Source organism: Asparagus officinalis, chromosome 10, assembly GCF_001876935.1.
Source record: "Asparagus officinalis chromosome 10, Aspof.V1, whole genome shotgun sequence".
Lineage (NCBI taxonomy): Eukaryota > Viridiplantae > Streptophyta > Magnoliopsida > Asparagales > Asparagaceae > Asparagus > Asparagus officinalis.
The window spans coordinates 30,518,750-30,535,856 of record NC_033803.1 but is presented as its reverse complement, the minus strand read 5'-3'; the positions used below and the strand labels follow the sequence as shown (position 1 = coordinate 30,535,856).

Below are 17,107 nucleotides of genomic sequence, written 5' to 3'. Positions count from 1 at the left end.
TCAAAATCGATTACAATTTGGATTCCGATTACAAAAGAGAGGAGAATGAATTTGATTCTCCCCTTTGTTTAAAACTGGGTTCTTCACAGTGGCGATGGAGTGCCTCCTTCGAATGCTTACATCGAATTTACTCTCCGTTGACGATCCGACATTTTGATTCACTGGAACAGGGCTATAAGGGATGATAGTATATGTCACTGATGTTCCGACACAAAACTTGAGGTGGCTGCCATATAAGTATGAAAGATAACATATAGCGCTGAAAGTTAACCACTTTCAATAAAAGTTAACCCGTAGCTCTGAAACTTAACCACTATCAGTAATAGTTAACATGTAGCTCTAAAACTTGACCACTATCAGTTAGAGTTAACATATAGCTCTGAAACTTAACCATTTATAGTAAACGTTAACGTATACACGTGATACTTGACCAAATTCAGTTAGAGATGACAAAGATGATGGATATTAGAACCATACAAAAACAACACAGGAAGAATGAACAAAGTTTCCATTTTTCAACTTCGCGGTTTGCTTGCTTCAGTGCTTTCTTCAACTGCTTTGCCTTGACCGCCATATCATCTTCAACGGGGACTTCTGGGCAATCTGGAATATTCCTACTTACCATTGCATCTTCACTGTGAGCCCAAGCGAAAAACTTGCATTGGCTCTTTGGGAAATTTGCACATCCCCAGAAGAATCTACCCTTGTTCCTCCCATTTTTGCACTGCTTCATGGGTGTTGGAATGTTACAAAAACAACATACCTCTTCCCATGACTGAACACCCTCTGACGTTTTCATCTCGCAATCTCAAGAGGGAATGAAGGGAAAGTTAGAACTTCTATTAAGCTTATAACTTTCCTATGTGCACATTTTATATTGCATAAGGAACAACTTACTAGCCGTTGGAATATGGCTGGTTGAAATGACTGGTTGCTAGCCGTTAGAACAGTGACTAATATGTTGGAGAAGTCACCCATTTAAACTCAAAACCTTGACATGACAGGTAAAGATCTGAAAACGTCTCTCATGCTTCCAGTTTCTATTAACAGCATGAAAAAAATGAATCTAACAGGCATTATCACAGATTACAAAAGTACAACGCTATATACTTAACAACTTTAAAACCATCTATATGTCTCATACAAAAGTATTGTTGTTAGAAGCTGAAACACACTAGTCACGGATGGGCTCATTGCAGGTTGCTCTATTGTGACCTTCAACTTTGCACCGAGAACATTTGACGGGCCGTTTGTATATGGTTCTGTTGTTTATGCGTCTTGTTCTATTTCTTCCCCTCCTCTTAGTGGTAAGTGGTGGCAAAATCTGGATTTCATCCTTGGGCACACTCCGCTTCTCATAGTCTGGTATGGGATATAATATTTCGTCGTAGCTCTTCTTAAACGCTTCTACGGACATGAACCAATCACAATATTGATATACATCTCTTTTCATATAAATAATGGCTGCACAAGCATGGACACAAGTATCCTCTCTAGATTGCCTAATCTCTAAAGTGCGCCCTTTTTCCATATTTTCTCTAACAATCTGCTCAGTTTTAGGATAAAGATAGCTTGTCCACTTACACGCCATTATCCGTCTGTTGTTCATGCGAGTCATAAGTTGTTTTCGGATATGCTCCACCATTTGCAGGATACATAACAAACGGGCTTCACGTATCCAGCTGTTAAAGGATTCTGCGACATTAGAGGTTACATGGCCATATCTGCAAAGGACAACATATAGGAAGTATGATGGACATATAATATGTTATCTTCTTAACAAGTGACCATAAAACTTAACCTATACTGCTAAAGGCTAACATAAAAACATCATAGTTAACATATATTGGTGAAAGTTAACATATATCAGCGAAGGTTAACCTATAAAAAGGATACTTCACATATATGCATAACAGTTAACATCAACCGCAAAACGTCATAATGATTGAATGCATACCTAATGCCAGGGAAGAAGGCATTTGCCCAATGCTCTGGCGAGTACTTAATTGCAATCTCATATGCGACTGGAGCCATCTCATAAATTTCCTTCATGTAGTCATTCCATTCCGCTATAGTGTATTTATAGCAAGCAGTTTGGAGCAAATTCCCCAAAACCTGTGTGTCCTTTGCCTTCATTCCCAAATCCTTGAGCTTTGATCTAAAATTTTCAACTAGATGCAGAACGCAGCGTGAGTGAATTGCTTCAGGGAAATATTCTCTCACGGCTTCTCGAATCCCCTTGTCGGCATCAGAAATAATTACCAATTGGTGGGGGGGATTGTACGGGTCCAACCTTTCATACAGTATGGACCACAGGCCTTGTAGGAACCATCTCCAATTATCAACATTTTCTTGATCACATATACAATACGCAAGTGGAAATATCCCTTGGTCTCCGTCATAGGCTATGGCGCTCAGAAGCATGCCTTTATATCTGTCTTTCAAAAAGGTCCCATCCAAAAATAAAAGGGGTCTACACCCATTTAAGAAACCCTGGATGCAAGCAGCATAACATATAAACAGTCTTCTGAACCTTCCTTCATTCTGGTCAATGCAAATGTAGCTTCCTGGATTCGTTTGCTTCACCATTTGCTCATACCTGTACAACAATGTCGCTTTTGGACATGTAAATAAATATAATACATTGGAACATAAGGGTAACATATTAACATTAAAGCGGCTACGATAAACATTTGCACACAAGTTATAAATTAACTGTAATATTTACCATCTTAATTGATCATAAGCCTCATAGCTATCACCATACATATCCTGTTGCGCTCTTTCTTTGCGCCACCATATCTTACTGTATTCAAGTCTCAATCCAAATCGAGTGAGGAAGTCCTTTTGTACATCAATTGGGCGGATTTCAGGTCATGCCTTTAATACCGGTCGCAATTTGGCTGATTGCTCTTTCTTTGCCCCACCATATCTTACTGTATTCAAGTCTCAATCCAAATCGAGTGAGGAAGTCCTTTTGCACATCAATTGGGCGGATTTCAGGTCGTGCCTTTAATACCGGTCGTAATTGGGCTGCTATGAACTTGCGAGATGCCCGTGATTGCCCTGACAAGTTAGAATGTTGTCCGCAACTGTGTTCATTCACAAACCTTTTGATTTCCATTCTTTTATCATTTTTAACAGGAGCTGCAAAGAGCATATAAGGGCATCCATACGTCTCCTTATATCGACAACAAACGCGGATACGTTTGGGTTCATTCTTTAGAAATTCATATTCAAATTTTTTGGCCATGGAATAGTATTGCAAAGCTAGTCTCAATTCAGTTACGGTTTTAAATTGTTGCCCCTTTTCAGTTAATGCTGTGTGCCACCATTGAGGAATGCTTGAAGTGTTATTGAGAATATCATCAGCCCTCATTATAGTCTCACCAGACGGAAAATCAGTTTGGATTCTCTCTGAATTGGATGCATTTCCTGGAGGAGGACAACTATATGGATTCTCTCTGAATTGGATGCATTTCCTGGAGGAGGACAACTATAATCTGCATTCAAAGAGGCATCCCTGTTGCACAATTTAATCAAACAGTGAGATATCCTGCACACTATGTTAAATAATCTTCTTATAACTTAAGTTAACAGCACTATGATGAAAGTTAACAATATGCATGGTTAACACAGCACACCAAAAGTTAACTAACTGGGTGTAAAATTAACCATTTTGAGTAAAACTTAACATAGAGCAGTGGAATTTAACAGACAATGGACATGGTTAACACCGAAAGACGAAAGTTAACATGTTCAAGAAAAGTATAACATGTTCCAATGAGAGTTAACATATTCATATAATAGTTAACATATATCTTAGATAATTAACCTGTAAGCTGAAGGGTTAAAATGTACCCATCAGCGATGACAACTATTTTTCCCCAAAGTAGCATCGAAAACTAAAATCACAATTTCAACATCCCACATATCCCAGTTTCAAACAGAGTTCATTCTATTACTTACAAATCAGTAATAACTTTCTGTTTTTTCCTCAGGAGTAGGACACTACTTGGCATCAACATCTTGCATTTTAATCAGAACAATTCTAGTTATTTACTTGCGTTCCAACGTGCACTTCAAATCATGCAGAATATAGCATTATCGCCTGAGGGCACCATGCTCATCAACTCTTTAGAACCCGTTGGGGGTTGTTCAAATTTATGACGACAGTTATACGATTACATTCAGGGGATTTAAAGCCCAGAGGGGTGATTGAAAGTTGACCAAAAGATAACAGTGTTTACATCACACTAAGCACAATGTTATAAAGAGTTTATTAATTACTTACATTTCGCTAATAACTTTCTGATTCTTCCCTGGCATGGAACACTCTACATTAACAGCAGCCTACATATGAATCTCCGTACAACCAATATTTCGATTGTGCTCCAACATGCACTTCAGGTCATCTTCGTTCTCAACTGAAAAACTCAGGTTGGGGTGCCTCTCAGATTTATATATCAAGGAAAAAGATTCTTCAGGTACTTTCAATCTTTCAGCCACACCATATTTCAGTTCATAAAAGCTTGATGTCGACCTTAGCTTCATAAATATGGCATTCTCGCCTAAAGACACCATGCAAATCAAGTCATCGGCAGCCATTGGGTGGTTGAGAGTTATGAGGACAGTTATGAGGAGGTGAGGAGTAATTGAGGGGATTTCAGGCGCATAAACATGCTTGACAGTTGAAGAACAAACCCTAATTTCATTAATGAGAGAGTGAGAGCTAGAACTGACCGATTTATAATAAAGGCTGATGAAGCAGCACAGTAATGGAGGGAGCGCGCGCTTTTTTCCCCCGCTTTCCTCCGTCGCTTCGCTTTAAATGCGATGGGAGCGGTCGCCGCCAAAGGAGGAATCCATTCAGCCGGTTTTCCTGTGAGAGAGATGAGGGTAATTTAGGTATGTTGGTCAAAATACACCCAATACATGTATATGAATGGGCTTTTAGGGCTGGGCCACAATTTTCACTATTTTATGGGGCTAAATGCTAAGGGAATTAATTGCTGGGTCTGGGCCACAACCGGATCTTTTTTGGGGGGCCTTAAAACATTTTTCCCATTTTTCAATGGATAAATTTTAGAAAACCCCCTTTGGGTGTATCTTGGATAGCCCACCTTAACTTTCAAAATACACAAACCATCCTGAAGTTTTGGGGTTCATAGAAAGCCCCGTTCAACGTTCATCATCTTTCACAAAAAACACCCCAAAATGGTGTCAACTACAAATATTCACATGGATGGATATAATTACATAGGGAGATATTTTGCTAGTGAAATTGAGGTTCATAGTTTTAGGGGGGTTTTCTAAAAACACTAAAAGTTGAATGAGATTATTTGAGAATCTCAAATTTTAAGAGTGAGTTCCGTGACATGTTAAAAAGTTAAGGGGGTTTATTTGAGTAGCCCCAAGTTTAAGAGATCTTACTCTTCCTTGTCCAAAGTGGGTTCGTGCGACCCAGTTTGGTTAAGATGGATCCGCCTATCATTGAAAAAAAAATATATATCAAGAAGACTTCGCAAGATATAGCTGTCATGCTATCGGCATTTGGTCCGTTTGTCATCCTCATGGATCACCGTGTTGGAGACGTCTCTACACACCCAAAAAAAATTAAGAAAGAGAGAAAAACTGCTACGACTAGCTAGGACTCGAGACAAAAATGAACATTATAATTCTTGTAGCATCTCAAATTGTCTACATCCATATGCAAACCAAATACTTGCATTAATTACGACACGCAATAATAAATGGAGGCTTAAAAACTTTGATAAATTAAGACACACCAACATGAACAGAATATAGCATAAAAATTGATACACAACAAATACAAATAAATGTATATCACACAGAAGTATTCGACATTTTCTTCATTATGACAAAGCTTCATCATACAAGTCTGTCTCCAAACTGCCAATCTCCAATTGTGCAAGACTTGCTTTTTAGTGTGGAAGCTTAAATGTGAAAACTTCTGCATTTGCTTGCAAATTTATCAGTAATCAAAGCATAGAATTTTTATTAATAGGACAAATTTGACCCCATAATTGTTGTCAGAAGCTATATACTCCACAACAAATTGGGATATATTATTCAAAAAAAAGTAAATGGTTAATTCAGAGTGATGAATTGTTTGAACATCTTTTCCACCTTCCAAGCTTCTCCTTCCCCTGAAAATAATGATTAGAAGAATCATGAAATATCAAAAAGTATGAAAGTAAAATGTTCAATTATAGTTAACCTATGGAAGTTTAGGAATCAGACATAGACTCAAATTACAAATGAAGTAAAATAAATAAATAAATAAATAAACAAGCAGTGAAAATTAAGTACTAAATCAGGTAATGCTCAAAGGAATTTATTTCACAGGATTATGGAAAAAGAAAAGAACCTCAGAAGCTTCAACCTGCTAATTCATAAAAGAATTGCAGAAGCAACTCAAGGAGAATCTCTATAGCATGCCTGGCTCCAACAGAACCTTGCTTCAAGACCGAAAGGTTATTATTCTGACTAGATTTGAAGGATGACTAACCACTTAAGTACAAATATTACACAGTGGAGATGTCCAAGCTAATTTAAGTGAAATAATCTATTCTCACTAATTAACCATTTCATATGATAAAGGCTTTGCACACATGCAATTCCAATAGGTAAGCTCTCAAAGTGCCACGCATAGTAAGTTCTCTCAGCTACCGGTTCATGCCAGTATGAATTCTCTTTGAATCTCTGTGCACCCCGCTTGTGTTAGTCTTGTTACTCCTTTTTTTTTGGGAGAAGCTAAATGTTTATAAATGTTTAAACTAAGTAATTTGTTGCCCCGATATGCAGCTTATTGTAACATCAAGGCGATATTTTTTTTTTTGGATATTGATACTCTATTGATAATATAGATTCATTTCTTCTTTACAGGAATTCGTAATCATGACCTTTTGAAAAATCTCAAATTCTGAATCAAATTGGTTTACGCCTAATGCAACCTCATGTAAATGTTGAGTTAGTAATCATGACTATTTGGAAAATCTTACCTCGTGAATCAAATTGATGGTTTAAGCCTAATGCGATAGCTTATATGCATATAATTTTGTTATTATTTAGTTACATACGTTATCATTTATGAAAGTTAATGAGCCAACAAATTATATTTAAACCTGTAGTTGAATTGTTATAGCAGCTAGATTTTGGAACTTTCTTTTATAATTTTATATACAAACTAAACCCTTAATCACTGTGATTACTACTGATAGGTTGACAGCTTCCTGAGTTTGTGAGGCTAACTGTTGGAACTTTAATAGCAACTACGAAAAATTTACTGCGCATAACATCCGGATTGAAACCACTAGATCCTGCTAGTCGTGTAACTGCATCAAGAAAATTCTACTCAATATAAGAATATAGTTGAATTAGTTTACCCTGCGTGGCCCAACCGCTAGGTCGTTATCCTGAATTGAAAGGGCAGTAAAACCCATTGGTTTCAGCACTTCCTCATAGCTACAAAGATAAATATTTTATTTTTCCAAAACATGCTAGACCAAAATGACCCATATAATATAATAAGGATAATAAAGCAACTTATTGGATTGCATTCATACACCAAGCGAGTTACGTACACATATCCATACTACATATACTTATTTACATCTACATATCTCACACAACAATACAATAATAGGCTAATACAATACAATAATACCTACTTCCCTAAAAAAATAAAGCAATACAATAACAAACTAATTCAATTTGCAATACACAATTCCAAAATCCAATATCTTCAAGGATGCTTGCATTCAGTCGGTATCCCCTGAGGAAACCTCTTGACATCAGTACAGTAATTATAAATCATATAATTCTTCTGCACCCATCTCAGTCTCTTTAAACTAGCCACATCCAGTTGCTGATTAAACCAACGATTTCCTCCCGACCCACATCTCGACCTCCCAGAGCTCAAAACACAAGCCTGGGCCTGAAAATTCCTGTAACTCGCTGTAAATGGCGCTTTGCTCCAGTCAGTCTTCACTAATCCCCCTCTTGTTGCCCAATTATCAGCGTCCCATAGACTAGAATATAACCTCATTGGCTGGATTTTAGGAAAAGGGATGCGGTACTTCTCTAAGTTCTTGAAATCTCTTATAGGAATACCATCGACAGAGAATCTGAATTAAGAAACGCAAGATTAAAAATGTGAGTGGTTAATGTGATGGTTGTGTTAATGGGATAATTAAGGATTAATAGGATATGTTACATGATATGTTGGGGGTTCCATAGGATAGAGTAAGTGTGGAAATCCTTTGTGGGATCAAACCAGAGGTAGAACTGTTGCTCTCTGTTCCCTTTGCCTTGAGTGAATATGTTGGTGTGTAGGATGTATGGGTCGCCACTGAGGTTGCCGAGGAATTCGAAGTCGATCTCATCGTGAGTTGGTCCTTGAGATGATAACTGTGGTATAGTCCCATATCCGAAAAGAGTTAGAAAGAGTAATGAAATTAAATAGAAAAATCAGAGTCTATATTTAACGACTTAATGTTTTAGATTAGCACAAGTAATAAAATTAATTAGCCTTTCAAGTTCTCAAATTCTTAGGTAGAAGATAGGCCTGATCTCTTTTTTTTTGAAGTATTTTGACCAACCCTAATTAGAGTATTTGATCTTCGTTTCATTAGGATATTCTATTTTTTTTAAAGAAATATCTATTATGTATGAACTTCTTTAAAAGGTGGATATGTGTGGTAATTACAAGGAGGACCACATATGACAAATTTCAGGTTAACATCATGGATGTGAGAAAGTTCTATGTATATATAGTGAAATCCAACCACTTGAAAAGCTACCAATTAAGTTGTCAATAATGGATAAACCCACAAAATCCCTTTTTTTTTCATCATAAAGAAACTCACATAGTAGGCAGTAACAGTGCCAGCGGAGTTCCCCGGTACAAGCTTAAGCTGCATATCAATCTTCCCGAACAAATACTGATTCTTCGATTGAAACCCAGAGCCCGATACTTTGTCAAGCGACAGCGTGAGCATCTGTCCATTATTCAGAATCTTAGCTCGTCCGTCTCCCCAAGTAAGATCGAAATCACGATAAAAGTTTCCTCCATGAACACCAGACATTGCTACAAAAGTAGCTGCTAAGAAAATATGAACGCATTGAGACATAAGAGAAGAGCTCATATTGCCAGTGTTGTTAATTGTTATTTTTTTGAGTAGTGAAGATTTATGTGAAGGCAGCGGGGTGTATTTATAGTGAGAGCGGAGAAGAGGAATCCCGTGAGGTGAGTGAGAGGCACCAGCTGGCTTCAGTGGCGGGCGATGGGGTTTTTTCCGAACGGATTCATTCAAGATGTATTCTTGTTTGACTCGATCTCATCATCTATTTATTTATTTATTTTTTCCACCTTCGGGTCGGGTCTGAGGTGGGTGGAGTCTGGCCCGGACCCGTTGGGATCTGAATTGGGAAATGGCTCATGCGTGCGGTGCACTGAGGCTGAGTTTGTTAATACTTGATTTTTTTTATTTAGTTTTTTATTTTTATTCTTTTGGTGTTCACAAGTTGATGCTTGATAGGTTATACCTAATGATTAGGAATTTAGCTAAGGCAGAACGGTTGCTTAGAAGTTTTCAAGTTGCCTGGTTGTACGGATCATGAGTTGTAATCCATATTTGGATCTTGTCTTTTGTTGCAGAATATGTTGTTTTAGAGAAGGGTATTTGTGTTTGGAACCTGTTTTTACACGGAGAAAAAATGACAGTCCATCTCAAAATTGAACCCCATATAAACAACCACCCTAGTGCAGGAATACAATATGCATTTCAGCCTCTTGTTGCTTCGAAAATCAAAGAGAGAAAATTAGAACAACAGAGGGAGGCGAATTATGGCTTGCAAGATTGACTGCATGTATGTTGATTATTAGTAGAATCTTGACCTTGTTGTACTTGGAGAATGTAGCTAATCATGTTGATCACCGAACCACATGAAATCCTTGTGTTTCTCTAGTTGTTCTTCTAGTTTTAGTTGTTCTTTCTTTTGTCAATCTGTGCCCTTATTACGTTGTGTTGCTAACAAGTAACAAAGGAAGGGAGAGAAAGAGGCAACTTGCAACAATTATTTCGTCTTTAAATAGAATTCATTAGGTCTTCTAACATATATTTTCTATATAAAGTTATAATACTCAATGTTTACCACATTTATAATGGAAAATACTTTAAGATGATATCAGAGTGATCTAGATTCAAATCCCATTGGACATTCATTTAAAGAGGATTTAAGAATTTTTATTGTTGCTTTAATCCAAATATCTTTCTATGAAAAGAATGCTCAATATCTTACAGCATGTTAAATTATAGCACTCTAGCCTCACATCAACTTTAAAAAGTTTTGTTGTAGTGAAAGGACTTTGTGACATAGGTCTGTGTTGATGGATATCAAACTTTTCCAAAATATCACTATTGCTACATTTTGGAAAGTTAGAACACTGGTATTTTCAGTCCCCTACTTTTGGGCTTTTGATTGGATGAGGAGTGTGAGCAACTTTATCCCCAAGAGACTGGTTCACCTGAAAGCAATTGAAACAGATGATAAAAATTTGCTTTCAAGGCTAGAAACTATTAACCCTTCACCTCATAACGAGAATTGCTTTCAAGACTGGGGACAATTAATCTTTTCGAGATAAGGTTCATCGTTAACTTCATGCTTGGCCTTTCTTTTTCTTTAGTGATAGGTTCAGCCCCTTATTCTCCTAAATTAACTCCTTTAGCCCATTTGCACCTACTCCTTCATTTTCGGTTTTAATTTTTATTTCATGTTAATATAACTTTTTTATAAATCATTTTTGTGGGAACTCTTTTTTTTTTTTGGTAAATGAAAGTTTTATTCATCACCAATATGTAAAAGTTTGTACATCAAGAATATCCTCACATATGTGAGATAACAAAAAAACAGCTGAAACTTTTTTCAGCAAAGCTCCTCAAAGAAATTACCTCAACAAAAAAAAAAAAACCCCACGTGAAAAAAAAAACAAGAACCCCCCAGTGAAAAAAAAACAACTGTGGAGAAAACATGCACAGATTTTACCAGACTGTAAAAACGTGCACAACCAGACATTGTTATTCACAGAAGCTGCAGCTGAGAAAACTTGAGCCAAAACACATCTTGTACTCCTTATTCCCACCTTAGATGAAAGCCTCCACATCAAAACAAATCCTCAACAAAAACAGGAACCTTTTCCACTGCAGTTCATAGTGTTAACACCAGTTCCTTATGCTCATTCAGGAGTTTGCTATTAAGGATGATGGACAGGATATCAATTTTGATTTCCCTAATCAGACGATCCACATCCTTGCAAACTTGTGTGAATATTCTTGCATTTCTTTCCCTCCAAATACTGTAAACAGTTGCCGCCAAAGCCATTCTCTTGATTTTATTTTTGAAACCACTTCCTCTCAACCTGATATTATACCAATCCAGGAGCAAATTCCAGTCACATGACCTCCAATTGAACCTAAGCCAATCCATAATACCATTCCAAACTTTACTTGAGAAGCAACAAGCAAAAAATAGGTGATTTCTAGATTCGATGGTATCTACAAAACACAGGATGCAACAATTGCGGTTGACAACCCCCCTGATTAGAAGCTTATCTTGTGTAAGTAATCTGTCAAGGATGGCTAGCCACAACACAAAACTATGCTTAGGAAAACTTAATCCTTCCCAAACAGTATCCCTCCACATTACTTTAGCTGTAATAGGAAGTAAGGCATGATATAGTGCTGAGATTTTCAACTTAGAACTCTTTATACAAGAGCTGATAAGATGTAGAAGCCTTGTAACTCCACCACAAAGATTCAACACATTTTCTCTAATTTTCAGGATTTGTTTCCACATCCATGAGTCCCCAAATTTAGCCTCAACTTGCCAAATATTCATGTGTTTTAGATAAGTGCCATGAATCCACTTAATCCAAAGGAGCTCCTTGTTTGAATGAATAAACCAAATGATCTTAAGGGCAGATGCAGTGTTCCATGTAACTGAAAGGAGCTCCTTGTTTGAATGAATAAACCAAATGATCTTAAGGGCAGATGCAGTGTTCCATGTAACTGCTGAAAAGATTCCTAAACCTCCTTGATCCTTACTTCGACAGATTGCATCCCAAGAGACAAGGGAAGGCTTGTTAGAGTCAACTTTTCCCCATAGAAAATCTCTACACAGTTTATAAATTCCATGAAGAACTTTCTTTGGTAGGATATAACTTGAAGTCCAAAATAGTTGAACCCCAAGGATGACACTTTTGATAATCTGGAGTCTCCCCGCATAGGATAGGTGCCTATGAGATAACCAATTTTAGAACTGACTGGATATCTTGTTAAAGAGAGGTCTACGGTCATCAAAGGATAGCCTCTTGCATACAAGAGGTACTCCCAAATATTTAATTGGGAGGTTGCCTTCAGAAAAGCCTAGACAATTCTGTATAGAAGCCTTGATAGAATCATCAACACCACCATAAAAAATAGCACTTTTGCTGGGGTTAGCATCCAGACCAGTTACTGAACTGAAGTGAGAAATACATTGCTCAAGCTTTTGCACTGAGTACAAATCCCCTTTGCTAAACAGCAATAAGTCATCAGCAAAGATGAGATGAGTAATTTTTAGTTTGCCACATTTAGGATGAAATTTAAAATTCCTGTCAAGTTTCAAAAGATCAAGGCTCCTAGATAGGTATTCCATACCCAAAATGAACAGGTAAGGGGATAGTGGATCACCTTGTCGCAACCCCCTTTCCCCTTTAAAATAGCCATGTAGAGAGCCATTTAGAGAGATAGAGTATCTGGGAGAAGAAATACAGGACATAATCCAACTAGTCATCATATTTGGAAACCCCAGACCAGAGAGCATTTCAGCTATAAATTTCCAGCTAATGGTGTCAAAGGCCTTTCTGATATCCATGTTAATCATAATCCTTGGAGATATATGCCTCCTACCATAGTTCTTTACAAGTTCATGAGCCAGGAGGATGTTATTTGATATCAGTCTTCCTTTCACAAATGCATACTGAGCATCATTTATAATATATCCCATAATAGATTGGATCCTGTTTGCAAGGATTTTAGAGATGACCTTATATATGCAATTGTAGCAGGATATAGGCCTGAAATCTGATGAGTAAGTTGGACATTGGACCTTAGGAACATTAGTAATAGATGTAGAGTTGATTTCACCCAATAGCTTTCCTGTTTTAAAAAATTCCTCAATGGCATATGATACCTCATCTCCAATGATTGGCCAAGCTGTTTTAAAGAAAGAAGCACTAAAACCATCAGGGCCAGGGGCCTTGTTATCTGACATAGAGAAAACAGCACTTTTGATTTCATCCCTGGAAACATGAGCAGAAAGAGTTCTGGCATGCTGGCTATTTAAACAACGACCATTTTTGATGATATCTCTATCAGGAGTGTCAGTAATGATTGCAGTCCCCAACAAGTTTTTATAATAGGAAATCAGTTCCTTAGCAATTGCCTCAGTGTCAGTGATTCTAGCATCTGATTCATCATGTAACACTAAAACTCTGTTGTGATGTCTGTTTGATTTAATGATAGAGTGAAAAAGCTTAGTGCATCTATCCCCTTGAATATTCCATGCAATTCTAGCTTTCTGCTTGTAGTATGATAATTCACATTCAGAGAGATTGTTAAAAGAAATCAAACATTTCTTTTCTTGTTCAATGAGAGCAGCATTTAAAGGATCCTGCTATAAAGCCCTTTGGATATTCTCTAATGGTTTCCTTACCCTTGAAACCTGCTCACTAATGTTATAGTAATGTTTCTTGTTGAGCTCCTTCTAAGCATTCTTCAGCAGCTTGAGCTTAGAACAGATTGAATACATAGCATGACCTTGAATAGAGGTTTGCCAGATAGAAGAAACTATAGGAAGAAAGCTAGGATGTTTGGTCCACATCTTAAAGAACTTAAAAGGCTTCTTTCCTTGAGAATTATCCTCATAGATTGAGATAAGAGCAGGAGAGTGGTCAGAGAATCTAGGAATTAAGAATTCAGCATGGCTAGAATTATACCTGAGTAACCAAGCTTCATTGATAAGAGCTCTGTCCAATCTACTCCAAATTCTTGTGCTTGGGTCTTGCTTGTTACTCCAGGTGAAGAAAGAACCCATGGTTTTCATATGAGAGAGGTGGCAGCTATCAATAAAGGACTTAAAGTCTAAAAAATCAGCATCAGATAGAGCAGCTCCTCCCAACTTTTCATCATTACTAATCAGTGCATTGAAGTCCCCACAGAGAATCCAAGGAACTTGGCCAAGGTTTTTACATACCTGGCTTAAACTCAACCAAAGACTTTTCCTAGCTTCAGCTTGATTGTATCCATAAACTGAAGTTATGAAGCAATCCAATCTCCCATCAATGGACTTACCATAACAAGTTATATGTTGAGGGGAGCAGTGTACAATATTAATGTCTAGACCATTGGGATCCCATAAGAGAAAAATTCTTACCTTTTCAGTATTACTCCCATTAGCATGCCACTGCCAATGATCAACAAGCTTCTTTGAAATATCAGGTATATTACTCTCCTTTAATTTTGTTTCAAGCAAGGCAAGGAAGGAAAGATGATATTGAGATATATACTGCTTCACCAGCTTCTGTTTAAGGGGTTTATTCAAACCCCTTACATTCCAAAATGATAAGTTCATTTGAGCAAGCCCCCTCTGTCCACTGAAGAGGGATTAATACCACTTATCAGAGGGGAGAAAGAATTTTCAAAGTTAATCTTGTTTATGTTACTTTGAACTATCCAGGGACTTTTAGCTTGCAAGATACCAGGCTTAGATAAATGTGCATGATTGATGTTACCAGCCTGAGTAGCTTACTCTCTTCCAGATATGCTTACCCAGGTGTTTTTAGTTTGTGATGTATTTACCTCCCAGTATGATTGAGAATTTCCTGAATCTGGAACGTGCACAACATGCACAGGTTCAGCAACAGATGTCTCACCAGAATTTCCAGCTAGAGGAGCAAAATTCCCTGTATCAGGAACATGTACAACTTGTGCATGTTGTCCAGATTGCAGAGCTTCATCCCCAGGGGTAATCATTATAGATTTACCTTTATCCAGGTTAACACCAATTCCTTGAGTATTAGCCTGCACAGCATTTTCCCCCAGAACCATCTTGGAATTATTTCCAGGCATGTCATTTTTCAGCTTAGGAATCCATTTTTGTGTTTTATCTTTCCTCCAACAATGCAAAGCATCATGTCCCACTTGTTTACACTGATCACACCATCTTGGTTTCATTTCATAAATCACCCTCTGTTGATAATGTTTGCCATTTAAACCTTGGATTTTTATCTTATCAGGGAGGGTGGCAGGCAAATCAACTTCAATTAAGACTCTAGCATAGGCTAGTCTTTGTCTATTTGCAGTAAGTTTATCAGTAGTGATAGGCCTACCAATAAGGCTGGAGATTTTACTTATACATTTTGCATTCCATAGATTGAGCCTAAGTGCAGGAAGTTGTATCCACATAGGATAGGTACATGAATTAACCTTATCAACTTCATCTCCATTGTTCCAAGGCTTGAGCAAGAAAGGTCTAGATCCAAAAAACCAAGGACCACTGGCTAGAATATCATTCATATCATCTTTATTCCTAAATTTGAATAGGAATAAACCAGCCTTGAGTAAACAGATTTCAGGCATAGCTTTATTTATCCAAACCTTTTGAATAAAACTCTCCATAGCCTTGAATCTAACATTCAGCACTAAAACTTGGCCAACAAGAGAACATTCCCAAATAGAGCACCCTTCCTTCCATTCATCATCATCAAAAATCACAGCATCCTTAGTGTCAGGTGGCAAGAAATCCAAGCTTAATCCACTTCCAGACTTTCTATTGTCAGCAAATAGATTCACCCAGCTTTTCTTGTTTATGTCCTGAATCTTTTCATCAGATGCAGAAACAAGATTTCTAGGGATAGGATCATCATTAGGCTTAGCAGAAATTGTCTCCTTAATAGCAGAAATCAAAGAATCATTATGCTCAATTTTAGACATATCAGAGGCCTTCTTCTTAGTCAAAGAATCATTAGTAGGATCAGAAAAAACAGTATTCAAGAGAGAGTTATCGCTGCTAATCTTATCATCAGATACCAAAGAAACATTAATTTGATCAGAAATCAAATTAGATTTCAAAAGAGAATCACCTAAACCTTTTCTCTGTAAAGAACTTAGAGAATTCTCCAGATCAACTTCCTCCGCCCAGGAAAGATCACTTTGAGAAAGAAGCAGAGGTTTGAAGCCAGATCTTGGAGGATCATTCAATGGAGTAGAAGCTTCAAGAATTTCACTCATAGACTTCTTCTTCTTCTCACCCTTAAGACCAGTTGATCCCATTTCAATTGGAACCAAAACTTCATCAAACTCAACAAAACTATCATCAAAATGATCAGCAGGAGAAGACGAACTTGGATTCGAAGCTCGAAGACCGATTGAAAGTAATTTTTTCCCGCTAATCTTCTTTTTCTTTGCCATTTAGATCTCAGCAGAAGGCACAAGTTAGAAAGAGGAATCGCATTCTATCCTGCGCCTAACTGCTCCAACAGTTTTTTTAATAGCTATATTATTTGTTCATGACACAATCGATCTTTTTCATAATCAGGCAGTAGAATGAAGTTTAAGATAATAAAGATACAAAACTTTAGATATATATCAAATAGAAACAGACTTACTCAGCTAGAGAATTACTGAATGGTGGTCCGCTTTCACGATTATCGATCTGATACAAAAAAAATTTATCAACAATACACTCCAATCATGGTCTTTTTTATTATCATGGTTAACAAAGTAAGAGCAGAACATGGGAGCAATACAATAATCATGTCATAGTGTAAGATACTGAACAACATGATAACCTTTCATAACTTCTTTTGTCAACTTTCTTACTCCATGTAAGACAATGAAAATAAAAAATCGCGACTCTTTAAGGTGAAATCCTATTTCTAAAATTTAGACTCAACCCTAGATAACTCAACCTAAAATATAAAATAAAATATCCTATCTAGCAACCAAAAAGGTACAATAAAATCCAAAATTTGAATTCCTAG

General features: G+C 37.1%; 3 protein-coding genes across 3 annotated transcripts in view; all 3 read right to left on the bottom strand.

Moving 5' to 3' along the window:
- Positions 1,175-2,424, bottom strand: LOC109826596. Its single transcript, XM_020393620.1, has 2 exons — positions 1,958-2,424; positions 1,175-1,724 (listed from the first exon to the last, which is right to left on the bottom strand). Exons 1-2 carry the CDS (start codon positions 2,422-2,424, stop codon positions 1,175-1,177), a joined length of 1,017 nt encoding a protein of 338 aa, XP_020249209.1.
- The window catches only part of LOC109825773 (probable thiol methyltransferase 2), a 72,512-nt gene continuing 61,167 nt past the window's right edge, over positions 5,763-17,107 (bottom strand). The window contains exons 7-9 of the mRNA XM_020392660.1: positions 16,733-16,779; positions 7,410-7,488; positions 5,763-6,170 (exon numbers count right to left, since the gene is read on the bottom strand). Coding sequence (XP_020248249.1) covers positions 6,117-6,170; positions 7,410-7,488; positions 16,733-16,779 — 180 coding nt within the window. The 3' untranslated portion in view covers positions 5,763-6,116. The remainder of the gene's footprint in view (positions 6,171-7,409; positions 7,489-16,732; positions 16,780-17,107) is intronic.
- LOC109825771 (probable xyloglucan endotransglucosylase/hydrolase protein 25) lies at positions 7,535-9,292 on the bottom strand. Its single transcript, XM_020392659.1, has 3 exons — positions 8,892-9,292; positions 8,240-8,433; positions 7,535-8,150 (listed from the first exon to the last, which is right to left on the bottom strand). Exons 1-3 carry the CDS (start codon positions 9,168-9,170, stop codon positions 7,769-7,771), a joined length of 855 nt encoding a protein of 284 aa, XP_020248248.1. The 5' UTR covers positions 9,171-9,292; the 3' UTR covers positions 7,535-7,768.

Coding starts and splice junctions, on each gene's coding strand:
- LOC109825771 (XM_020392659.1), bottom strand. CDS start 9,170: ATGAGCTCTTCTCTTATGTCTCAATGCGTTCATATTTTCTTAGCAGCT. Junction 8,434..8,891: donor GCACTGTTACTGCCTACTAT/GTGAGTTTCTTT, acceptor ACTATACCACAG/TTATCATCTCAAGGACCAAC. Junction 8,151..8,239: donor TGGAACCCCCAACATATCAT/GTAACATATCCT, acceptor TTCTTAATTCAG/ATTCTCTGTCGATGGTATTC.
- LOC109826596 (XM_020393620.1), bottom strand. CDS start 2,424: ATGCTTCTGAGCGCCATAGCCTATGACGGAGACCAAGGGATATTTCCA. Junction 1,725..1,957: donor GCCTTCTTCCCTGGCATTAG/GTATGCATTCAA, acceptor TGTCCTTTGCAG/ATATGGCCATGTAACCTCTA.